Genomic DNA, 13061 nt, shown 5'->3' with positions numbered 1-13061 from the left:
TCAAGGTTATCAGTATCATATGGTTATTATGTAATATAATGTTCGCACTTATCTAATTCTACTTTTTTCCTTGGTGCATTTTATAATTTTCTAGTTCTATTTCCGAAAGGCTTTCCAGTTTTACCGGTTTATTCACCGGTTTCATATTTGATTTGCATAATTTAATACTTTCGTTGTTGTAAGTTTAAATCTCCCATAAAGTGATTCAGCAGTTTAACACTACGATAATCATTTCAAAATAAAGTTTTTATTTAGAGATGATATATTCATTAGTTATGGAACAATGAGCAATTTGGCTTTGCTATGGCTGAATACGTTCAACTAAACTCATATAAGTAAATTACCTCCACTGATAAAAAAAAAATCAAATCTGTTCGCATTTTATACTTATGATCGAGAAACAATTTCAAGTTAAAGTCCTTTGTGGTCTTGTCTAAAAAGAACAGTTTATGCTCTGAAATATAATAATAATAATAATAATAATAATAATAATGAATAATAATAATAATAATTAAAAAATCCTCATAGTAGCACGAGTCTTCAAATGGAGAAACAAATCCACAGTTATGTAAATGTACATATATTTCAGTTTAAAAACAGCAAAGATAGCTTTCGGGAATCTGTACGGTTCCCCTTATCAATCTGACACGTTGATATAACTTTACAGCGAAGTAAACAAAGCAGGAGTCAAAAATTAAGTGACTTGTTATTAACAATGGAACCGGTACTGGACGACCGGTTCCATTGTTAATAACAAGTCACTTAATTTTTGACTCCTGCTTTGTTTACTTCGCTGTAAAGTTATATCAACGTGTCAGTACCGGTTCCATTGTTAATAACAAGTCACTTAATTTTTGACTCCTGCTTTGTTTACTTCGCTGTAAAGTTATATCAACGTGTCAGATTGATAAGGGGAACCGTACAGATTCCCGAAAGCTATCTTTGCTGTTTTTAAACTGAAATATATGTACATTTACATAACTGTGGATTTGTTTCTCCAATAATAATAATAATAATAATAATAATAATAATAATAATAATAATAATAATACCAAAATCTAGTTCTTTATTACTATAGATAAACTTCGACAGAAAATAGCGTTCAATGTGACGCTTAATGTGACGCACAAATTAATCACATAATTTCAGTGTACTGATTCATCTCGTCTTCACGATGCTTGGTAACAGAAGCTCACCCGATGTTCAATTCCTTCTAGTCTCATTATTTTCTGATGATAATAAAAGAGGGAACTGTACTAAAGACTTGAATATATCAGGAGAAGCAGTGCATAAAAAAATGTAGGGAAAAGTGGGGTGGTCGTATAAGTAGGGAAGTATCCACAAATATTTCAAGAATTATGATGTATTAGGAGGTGTATTTCCACAAATATTTCAAGAATTATGATGTATTAGGAGGTGTATTTACGAAAACTAAGATCACCTACAAGCAAGTAACACCATTGATTCATTATGCAGTAGCGCTTCATTTACTCTTCAGTATAGAAGAATAGAATTACCCATACTTCACAGTTAAATATTGCTTATTTTTCCTTTAATGCCTGTCAGCATTCTACTCCTACTTTAAAAAAAAAAAAAAAAAAAAAAAAAAAATAATGACACCATATGCCAGTTTTTAACTCATAATTTAATCGTTTCGTTTCCACTGAAGCTGTGACAAGAGAGGCAGTCATAAGGGATACTCATCTCGCAGGAGAAGTGAGCAGGAGGGCATTAAGTTTCTTTGAGCAATTTTTCCAACTCAGATTCCCGCTCCCCAAAATCGATATGATAGCACTGCCTGAAAACTCATTCGCCGCTATGGAGAACTGGGGACTGATGACTTACAGGTTTGACGAAAAGTTGTCAATTGGATATTCTACGCTTGCTTTTTGTAATGAGATGCTGGCTATTTCATAATGTCAATGGTGTTGCTTCTAGAAATTCTCTGCTTCCTCTTTCCATGCTGTTCTAAGCCATCAGTCCTATAGTCCCAATAGTTTTCTGTACACTGACAAGCTTCCTGATAAGACCAAAGTCGGTACAGGTCTGTTTACCAGGGAGGTACACCAGATGGTGATATTGTCACAATAACTGATACGCGGTCGTAATTATGGTTAACCTATTTGTATAAGCATTATTAGCAGCATTGTCTGGCCAGTTTCTCTGACCTTACCAAATGACGTCGGTATTGTTAGGGATTCATGCTCTACAAGAGCACCACAAACGAATCATAATGATTGCTTACTTGACCCTACTGAAACTGATCAAAGGTATGTCTTTTAAAAATCTGTGGGGAATAATAATAAATAAAACAATCTGCCAAGAAAAAAAAAATCTCAGATTCAGCAATATGTGTCAAAGATGCCTAATTAGTTCGGATTCCGCCTTTTGAAAAGGAGATAGGTCATTAAGCAAAGAGCGCCAAAACGCTCTGCAGCTTTTCACTGTCTGCAGTTTCAAATAAAAAATCCCCTTTGTTTTTCCTCTTATACTTCTGCCGATGATGGGCAGTGTGGGTTCGAGAAGCTGTTGCGAACCAACTTATGTACGCTGAAAAATTAGGAGTCCTTGGCCTTAGGTTCTTTGGGGATTTCTTCGAAGTGCCTTTTCCACTTCCTAAGCTGGACATGATCTGTCCTCCTGCCATGAGTCCTAACGCTATGGAAAACTGGGGGCTTATTACTTACAGGTAAGTTGTAGAGCTCTTCTTTTTTTCAGTAGTTACAAAGCTTTAAGGCACTGATATGTACAAAAGCTTATAAAAACAGCAACGACCCATACAAACGAGTTTTTAGTTTGAATTTTTAAGCTTCATAGATATACGTGTTATAACCATATTCAAAATGGAAATCTGTCCATATCCTTATCTCAATTATTCCTTTCTGGTCGATTTTTCTGTTCTTACAATATGCTACCTCCAGCTGCTAATTCTTGATTGGTTCACTTTGTTCGCTCTCCTGAGAACAAATAAGTAGAATGACATACTTAAAACAAAAGTTCTTTTTATTATAAATTTATGGTATTTCTCTTTAACAGGTACATCATTTAGGGGATGACCTTACATTAACGCATGGATAAATCATGAACTACAAGAATAATTAGCACTTGATAAAATTTTCCACAATTTAAGTAAATATAATTAATAAATAAAAAATTAATAATTTAAAGATCCAAGTCATTGGACTTGATCATGGAGGAAATTCTTAGTTTCAGAATTTGGAGTGGAAAGACCTAACTTAATCAGATGTGGTTAATCTTTTGAGTATGCTGTGATTTTTACTATAAATAAGGAAAATTCATATCCTTCACCAGGGAGAATGGCCTCCTGCACGACCCTGAAAAAGCGTCAGCAGAGGATAAACAATGGGTCTCCTATCTAATTTCTCACGAGCTCGCCCATCAGTGGTTTGGTAATCTCGTCACTCTGAAGTGGTGGACTGATCTTTGGCTAAATGAAGGATTTGCAACATATATGGGGGACATGGCAGTTGATCATGTAAGTTTTGCTTTCATCTTTTGACTACTGTACCTCAAAACTGCCTTAAGTAGGCACTGGTCTTCATCTGAAGGTTTACAAATCGGAGGGTATCCCGAGGGTACCTGAATGGTTTCAAAACACAAATGACTATTTCATTACTGATCCTTTGTAACAGGGTTTCCCAGACATTTTCACAACTATCGTTTAGGTTTTCAGAATTTTTACTTATATCCCTTTAACCTTAGCTAAATACAGGAAGGTTATAAAATAAGGATAAATCAATATCAAACGTTTCTGCAATGGATGTTATAAATTACCATGAATTATAACGACTTAATGATGTAGGTAAATACTAATATTAAGATATTAAGAATAAATTTGATTCACACATCTCAGTTCCCTCTGAGTCCCCTTTGCTTTGCAAATCACCAGGTTAAAGATTCTTGCCAGTTTAAAGCAGTTTTTTTTCCAAATTCGGACAATCATATACCACTCGAGGTTCTGAATAAACCACTCACACCTTTGCACTTACTTAAATTATATTTCTGAAGATAATATTGTCCTGAAAAGAGAAGGAAACGTAGGATTTTGACACAGGTACCCAAAGGGAAAATACAGACTCTATCTTTAAATATAGAACTCAGACAACCATGCATATTCTCAAACGCTTGATGAAGGAAAAGGTAGTTGTTCCACACAATAAATTTTGCGAATATATATATATATATATATATATATATATATATATATATATATATGTGTGTGTGTGTGTGTGTGTGCGTGCGTGTGTGTGTGTGTGTGTGTGTGTGTAATGCTCTATGAAAGTAAAGCTTCAAGACTTTAATAGGATGAAAGAAATGGAACGAAACATATAACAACTTCAGTCAATCAGAATGTACAAGTCAATGACTATGCGTATTTCATCTTGCCAGATTGAGCCAGCTTGGGGCATAATGGACCAGTTCGTCGTGAGACGCCTACAGGAGGTGTTTGCATTAGATGCCCTGGAATCTTCTCATCCCATCAGTGTTCCTGTTATTGATCCCATTGAAATCATCGAGATATTTGATTCAATATCATATCTTAAAGGTGAGACACTTCAAAGAATACCTTCAAATTGAGTAGTTACTCTAATCGTTTACCAGTAAATGCAAAATAGACGAAAAAATGTCTTCTTATATTCCACTAACAAAAGATTAAACCTCAGGCGCCTCGATAATACGAATGATGAGCTACTTCCTGACAGAAGAAACCTTCCGAAATGGACTCAAGAATTACCTCACAACTCTGTAAGATATGTTTCATAGAGAACATTTTGCTATATGTCCATATTCACTAGAGATATTTATATTACTTTTCACTGTAATATTTTCATATTCATTTTGAAACTGCTCTTTTGAACATATTTAGGAAATATAAGAATGCAGATCAAGATGATCTCTGGGAGTTCCTGACCAATGCTGCTCATGAGGAAGGTACTTTGCCTCTGGACTTGACTGTGAAAACCATCATGGATACCTGGACACTGCAGAAAGGATTCCCTCTCGTTACTGTTGTACGAAACGGCAACAATTCTGCCAAGATAACCCAGGAACAGTTCTACCTTGACAAGCAGACTTTGCACGAACACCGTCAAAGGTGGTGGATCCCGGCGACATATACCTCCCAAGAAAACCTCTCCTTTGAAGATACCCGGGTCAAATTTTGGATTCATGAAAAGGAAACCTACCCTGAATTTGTCTTTCCTGAGTCTCATCACTGGGTAATTTTCAATGTCAAACAGTCAGGTAAAGTGATCAAGTCAAATATTGACTTTCCTGAGCGACATTTTATTTAGTCATAATATGATAATTGATTAAAAACATTTTGCTACCATTGACTGAAGGACTTTCACGCGTCCATTCAAGATCAACAATAACTATGTACTTCGACATTTCTGCTACCTATCTATAATAGTTTTTTGTCCATCTGTTTCCTCAGGATATTACCGAGTCAACTATGATTTGGAGAACTGGAATCTCTTAATGCAACAGCTGAGGACAAATCACGAGGTCATTCATGTTACAAACAGAGCCCAGATTATCGATGATGCTCTTAACTTGGCTAGAGCAGGTGATTATACCACAGATGTTGTAGCTTATAATGTCAAGGAGTTTATAAATCGAATTGAGATCCGTTTGACACGAGAGGATTTTTCACAAAGCCACCAAACAAACTAGAATTTATCTGCATTGTTTTCCTTATTCTCAGAATATAGACTTTCAGCTTTACTTTAGCATAACACTCATATATCAACCATGATATCAATATGAAAATAAAACTTTAGGTACCTGAGTAAGTTACTTCCCTCTAAATTCAATTTCGTAAGACATAACAACATCAAGAACCTTGTTAATACATCAAGAGAAAGTTCTTCTTTTGAAAACATTTCACTCCTGAAGATAGTCCTTGTTTTAACTGATGGAATGTTTCAGGATATCTTCCCTACGATACTGCCCTTGGATTGACGTCCTATTTAAGCAAGGAAAGAAGCTACGTCGTCTGGAAAGCAGCTCTTCATAACTTCCAATATCTTTATGATATGTTTCAGCACGATCCTGCTTATGGAGCTTTTAGGGTAATACTTTCTAACTGAGCACATTTTTCTCTCTCTCTCTCTCTCTGTATATATAAGCTATAAATGTGTTTTATATATATATATATATCTATATATATATATATATATATATAGATATATATATATATATATATATATATATATATGTGTGTGTGTGTGTGTGTGTGTGTGTGTGTGTGTATGTGTAAATATGCACATTTACCACAGGGCAAATGAAACACAGAATAAATCCTGACCTGTTTCTTCTGCGAACATACGTATACACAGTTGAAAAGAAAATATTAACTTCTGACAGGTGGGAAAGTTAGTGGGAAGATCAGAACGCTCTTCAAGACTGAGGTCAACCCTATTCTTGTCTGTCACAAGTCTCATTATTTCTTTTCCTGTGCTTGTTATTTCAGCTACTGGTGTGTTTACCTGATGTAATCACTTTCTCAACTGCTGCTTCTCCCATCAACTTAATGTTTTCTCTCTACTAGAATGCTTTGGAACTTTAAATGTTTCCATTTTCATTATCTGTAAGGTCTTCATCTTCTATAGGTCAGGTCTACTGCCTTGTGAGTGATAAATTTCCTTTTGTCTTATTGATCTTTTTTTTTCAAGTAAGGTTGGATAGGCAAGGGAGCTACGTCTGCCATCTCATCGGTTTTGTGCTTAAAAATGGCTTACATTGGTGTCATAACAATGCCTATAGGTTAATGTTTCTTCTCGAATAATGCAGTGAACCATCCCTGGCATAAGCATTTGCTGGTTTTTTAAAGCATTTACCAACAACTTTAGTGACAAGATTTGGTAACAGTATGGCACCATACTATTAATTACAAAAACATCAGAACAGACTTAAAAGTTAATTTGGTTGTTTTGCTTAAAAATCCTGGAAGTTTTACATAAACACACGATTGCAATTAGTAAAGTAAACTAAGAACCAAACGTTTTTTTTTTCTTTAGGAATACATGATGTCTGTCATATCACCAATCTACGAATATGCGGGTTTCAAGGAACAACCCAGAGATGACCTACAAAAACAATTACTCAGTGGGGAGGCGGTGCGCTGGGCTTGCAAGCTGCGCCATCCTGATTGCATCTACAGATCCACGAAGCTCTTCCGGCAATGGATGTACGACCAATCTACATACAGGTGAGATTGGACCTTTTCACCTTATGTTTATTAGGCTTCATAAATAGAATGTTATTTCTAAATAGTTAAAATCTCTATTACTACTGTTACTTTGTTTGTTTGTATGGTGTTTTCACGTTGCATGGAACCAGTGGTTATTCAGCAACGGAACCAACGGCTTTACGTGACTTCCGAACCACGTCGAGAGTGAACTTCTATCAGCAGAAATACACGTCTTTAACACCTCAGTGGAATGCCCGAGAATCGAACTCGCGGCCACCGAGTTGGCACGCTAATATCATACTGACCATGCCACTGAGGCGCTTACTGTTAGTTATACATTATGCCTTAACTGCAAAACTGGTCATAGTAAAGTGATAAGTTGACGTAGTTATAGAGAATCTATTCATTTACTTAAACTTGCTCGTTCTAGAATGCTCTGATAGTTTTGTTTTTTAAATAAAAGTTAACTTATTAAAATCTCTATTAAACGTGTTTCGGTCCAGAATTGAAAAATGTATTATTTTTTCTTAAATATCTAGCTCACTTCTGATCCTTGGTATCCAATGAATACTGAACATTTCTACATTAAACGAATTACTATAAAATTGTGGCGGTTCTTGGGATGAAATTCCAAAGTACTTTCATAATCTTTGTTCTTTAATGAGTACAGATAAACGGGTTCCTTACGTAGCTTGTCTACGGGTGGTATTGCATAGGGCATTATGTAATTTATTGTACTAATATCATCCTTCCACGAATTTTCTATTAACATTTTCCAGTGTTATCTAAGTTAAGTGAATCTTAGTTTAACCAGACCACTGAGCTGATTAAAAGCTCTCCAAGGGCTGGCCCGAAGGATTAGATATTTTTACGTGGCTAGGAACCAATTGGTTACTTAGCAACGCGACCTACAGCTTATTGTGGGAACCGAACCACATTATAACGAGAAATGAATTTCTAATCGCCAGAAATAAATTCCTCTGGTACCACGTTGGCAGAGCGGGGAGTGGGCTCGGGCTACCAAATCGGTAAGTGAGCACCCAACCCACTCGTCCAACAAGGAACTAAATCCAGTGTAATCTAATACCAATTCCAGTTACTGAGATGACTTGAAGTGTGAAGTTGTCTCTAAGCTAGGTTGGCATACACTGCACTGCTACATTCAGGCAAACCTGCTCCCCCATTTTATGTTTTGGAAAACAAATTATAATCTGAGGGACATTGCGGTTTAAGAGCAAACGTCCACGATACACCAGGATATAGATTTTGTTTTTGGTGGTTATTTTCAGTAACATTTTCTTGAAATTTACTTACATATATTTAGATTATTGCTGAGTTTCTGAAAAAACTTAACCAATCTATCACTAGCGAACTTTGAAAAAGACCCACCAAGACCCATCAGCATAGTAATATATATATATATATATATATATATATATATATATATATATATATATACTTAAACACACCTACACGCACGCACACACATATACATATATATCAACGTGTATGCATGTATGTTTATATGTATTTTTTTCTATATCCCAAGGCGTCCGCCGAGCAGCATCGCAGAAGCTGCATTCTGTACGGCAGTTCGTGAAGGGGAAATAGAAGAATGGCAGTTTGCTTGGTCGAAGGATTTGGATAACGCCCTTGCATGCTCAGAGAGCATTTGGATCCTTGCCAGGTTTGCTATTAATCTTAATGTTTTTGAGTAAAAAATTAAAAGAAAGTGGGTTATCAATTTACTGTAACTTTTGACATGATCAAGATCTACATACTATAAGACAAAGTACTATAGTAGATTCACATCAACCGTGCATTTGATGTCTAGGCCAGCCCCTTTAGACGCTCCTTATTGGCTGTTGATAAGCCAGTCACAGGGCTGGAAACTGTCTCTCGAGAGAATTCACATAGGCAGAATGAATGTTCCACCTCTCCTGAAAGACTGGAACATAGATCCATATGAACTCTCAACAGCCAATCAGGAGCGTCGTAAGGGACTGGCCTGGACATCAAATGCACGGTTGATGTGAATTTACCATAGTAAGAACGCGATGAATACGTCTCTCAAATAAAAGAAATCTCCAACTGTTGAACAATGAATTAAGACCAGTCCTCTACGGATATTCTTACAGAGGTTTGTAACATTAATTTCGTTTACTCCATGAATTATTTCAGAAACCTAATCCGATAATTTTTTTTATTGATTATCTCAGGAATTTCATCTGGTTTCTTATAAGACCTTTTGTTAAGTACTTTCCTTCCTTCTTTGACCGCATTTGGTTAAATGCATGAAACAATGAAAGTGACCCCAGAGTTAGTCTTACAGTGTACTTATTAATATGAACTGTGCATACCTTGAAACAGGTGGATTTGAATTTTTGTTTATCTACTTTTAGCAATGTATAAGGGAACAAAATTATAGATTCAATCTCATTTGTACCTGATTGAGGTCATAGACACAATCTGCTTAGAGGGCGTTCTCTTAAAAAAGACGTCTTTACCAGGTACCTGAGAGGAGCCTTCAACGAAAGTTCAGGTTTGAGACGTCAGGACGCCGCGATCGTATTCAGCCAGATAGCGCGGGGGAGCGTTGGGAGCATTGTCTCCTGGGAGTACATGAGATCGAACTGGAATCAGATTGCAGACTAGTAAGTAACCTGCAAGATATGGTTCGTTTTCATGACCAACATTTGCCTTTAGGTTTTTTTTTTTTTTATTTATCTATATATTTTTTGAAGGCCTATTGTTCTGGGTCTTCAAGTATGGCCTGATTATTTCTTGAAAATGTCAATGATAATAATGATAAACTTCCGCAAAACGGTTATTAGGTTACTGATATTCAGACATTGAAAACTACGTAACGAATCCCCTAGAAAACCTATTCATTATTTTCACGTATCAAAATTGCCTAAAATAGCCTGGACTCATACTGTAATTTTTTGTCCTTGGTTTAAAATTTATTTGACATTTCCACGCTTTTATTTGTGAATGGAATGATGGAAAACCGAGGCTAATACTATAAATACATCAGAGAGAACTGAATGAGAAAGAGCGTTAGAAATAAAAATATTTTGGCATTAAGAACGTATAAACGAATTACCTTTCAACCCTTTATTTTATCTATTTTACTTTATATCGTTTTCTTGACACTTGGTCGGTTTCATTCGATTGCTTCCTTACCTATTTCCTGACTGTTCATTGATGTGGATGCTAAGAAAATTGATCATTTTATTTTAACAGAAAATAAAACTACCTTTAATCAGACTCTCAAGCTCTTGAGGGACGATAGATAACTTTTCTAAGAAGACCAAGTAAAGCAAATACTTGAACAGGATAATATTATTGTCAAGACATGTTCACCACCGAGAGGATAATTTACACTTAGAATCTCAGTGGCTGACCTATCTGTTCCAAGAAGGATTACTTGCAAGTTATCAATTGAATATAGAGGTTTATTTTTCTTTAATTTTCTGTAAAAGAAAACTATGGAAATGGCTATTTGTCTGTGTGCAGCACTTTTTCTGTCAGCCCTCAGATCTTACAAACTACTGAGGCTAGAGGGCTGCAAATTGGTATGTTGATCATGCAACCTCTAATAATCAAACATACCAAATTGCAGCCCTCTAGCCTCTGTATTTTATTTTTTATCTCATTTAAGGTAAAAGTTAGCCATGATCATGCACTTGGTATCGCTATAGGTGTCAACAACACAGGCCATCACCGGGCCGTGTTTGAAAGTTTCAGGGGCCGCGGCTAAGAGTTTCATGGGCCGTGGCTGAGAGTTTCATACAGCTTTATACGCTGTACAGAAGACTCAATTGCGCCGAAGAAATTTCGGCGCATTTTTTACTTAGAATGGTACTGAAGATAATTTCAACAGCATTGTAAGCTTGAGGAAACAATACGTGAACGTTGTAAAAGATAACGTAAATTCATCCTAAGAATTCTACCGTGGGTTCAGAGGAGATGAAACCTTCAAGGATATAGATAGAATGGCAAAATATTCCACTGTGTAATTCTAGTTTTCTTTGCAGCATCGGAACAGCATTCTTTGGCTTGCCCAGAGTTGTAGCAGCTGTTACCAGGAGATTCAAAACACAGCAGAGGCTAAAGGAGGTGAGGTTTAAAACATTTACAAATTCCGATTAAGTTTTTCTGTCAAAAAAAAAAAAAGAAAAAAAAAATCACGTATCCGGTATTAATCTAGGTATCTGCAAGGTCCGCAAAAAGAAGAAGAAAACAAAAGTAAATGACATACTAGCACACTACTATAGACTATTTGAAGGAGGTGAAATTTGATAGAAATTCTGTTGACTAATCAGGGAGCCATTTTTCTACCGAATGAAGATTATCGGCCCAAGAAAACATAATGATTATGTAAAATGTTTGAGGAACTAAGGAAATGAAGTAAATTCTTGGTTGCTCACATTAAAAAGCTAAATAAATTATTATTTGACGGCACATTGTAACCGCTTATCGTAAAATACGTAATCATTTCTCGGTCATTTTATGAAAACATTCTTTGATCATTTCTATAATCAATTCTAGCAATTCTTAAAAAGCGACTTGAAATACTGATCAGGCACAACGAGATGGAGACAAAATTTGCTGTGTCTTTGTCAGGGGACTATGGTGATCATCTTAGTTTCTCCAAGAAGAGGTAGAAAAATTGAGCACCTAACGGATTGCACACGATACTTTATAAATATTGGTTGAGCATTTTGTCTTAGTATCTGCTTCGCAACCTTTTCCCGAGAGAACGACAGTATCTCCTGTCGTTTTTAGCCAAGGTTTGTTTAGAAGAGTTTTAGATATCGTCATACATGCACTATTCTCTAGGGACATGAATAATTCATCATCAGTATTTTCTAGAACATGGAAAATATCTAAGTCACAGTTCTGAATTTTTTTTATCTTAAAGCTTATCCTTAGCACATCACAGGCTGCTGTTAGTTTTCATTTCTCAGATATTTCGAAATCTGATGATAAAGAGCTGCAAAAATTGTACAGCCAGCTAAGCCTACGCTAGAATCACTGATTTCTACCTGTGATTTACACTACCAAAACTCACACAAGAATAAATTATATATATATATATATATATATATATATATATATATATATCATATGTATATATATTAGATATTTAATTAGATATCTATATATATATAGATATCTATATATATCATATACATATAATATATATGTATATATATATATATCTTATATCATATATATATATATATATATATCTATATCTTATCTATATATATATATCTATCTATCTATCTATCTATCTATATATATATATATATATATATATATATATATATATATATATATGCTAATTTCAAAATGCATACATCTCCTCTATGACTGTATAAAAATGTTATGTAGAATTGTGCAACATTTTTTTAGATTCCTAGATAGCTTAGAGATAGGATGTTTAAAATGTGTGTTCAGATTTCGCATTACATATTATAAAAGAATATATATATAACGTAGTACGTAAAAAGAGAGAGATTTTCTTTGTCCGTTCAAAGCTATATTGTTTCAGTAACTTTTCATCTCCCAGAGATTACGAGGGCTTGATTCTTCGCATTGTTATCAAAACATGTCAATCTTAATTATCGCTCAACCTCCGTTTCGATCGGGTACGTGTCTGTTGAGCGACTGGTCTTGTACGTGTATGTCATTGTCAAAGCCACGTGCATATTACACATTTTGTGAGTAAGATTGCGTAAGATTTCGAAGCTTCTAGAAGCATTATTGTCTCAAAACGTTTTGTCATCTGCCCTGTCCAGTTTCTGCAAAGGAAAAGAGATTCATTATATCCTAG

General features: G+C 35.2%; 1 protein-coding gene across 8 annotated transcripts in view; it reads left to right on the top strand.

The window, feature by feature from the left end:
* The window catches only part of LOC135223596 (aminopeptidase N-like), a 72403-nt gene that overhangs the window by 10982 nt on the left and 48360 nt on the right, over positions 1 to 13061 (top strand). For 7 of the 8 annotated variants that reach the window (XM_064262144.1, XM_064262145.1, XM_064262141.1 and 4 more), the window contains exons 7-17: positions 2512 to 2689; positions 3313 to 3496; positions 4411 to 4567; positions 4686 to 4767; positions 4889 to 5265; positions 5459 to 5590; positions 5953 to 6095; positions 7044 to 7234; positions 8766 to 8903; positions 9727 to 9870; positions 11257 to 11338. In XM_064262144.1, coding sequence (XP_064118214.1) covers positions 2512 to 2689; positions 3313 to 3496; positions 4411 to 4567; positions 4686 to 4767; positions 4889 to 5265; positions 5459 to 5590; positions 5953 to 6095; positions 7044 to 7234; positions 8766 to 8903; positions 9727 to 9870; positions 11257 to 11338 — 1808 coding nt within the window. Of the gene's footprint in view, positions 1 to 1669; positions 1848 to 2511; positions 2690 to 3312; positions 3497 to 4410; positions 4568 to 4685; positions 4768 to 4888; positions 5266 to 5458; positions 5591 to 5952; positions 6096 to 7043; positions 7235 to 8765; positions 8904 to 9726; positions 9871 to 11256; positions 11339 to 13061 lie in introns of all 8 variants that reach the window. The other variant, XM_064262150.1, reaches the window with a different exon arrangement.

Source organism: Macrobrachium nipponense, chromosome 10, assembly GCF_015104395.2.
Source record: "Macrobrachium nipponense isolate FS-2020 chromosome 10, ASM1510439v2, whole genome shotgun sequence".
Taxonomy (NCBI): Eukaryota; Metazoa; Arthropoda; class Malacostraca; order Decapoda; family Palaemonidae; genus Macrobrachium; species Macrobrachium nipponense.
This window is presented reverse-complemented; position numbering and strand designations above follow the sequence as displayed.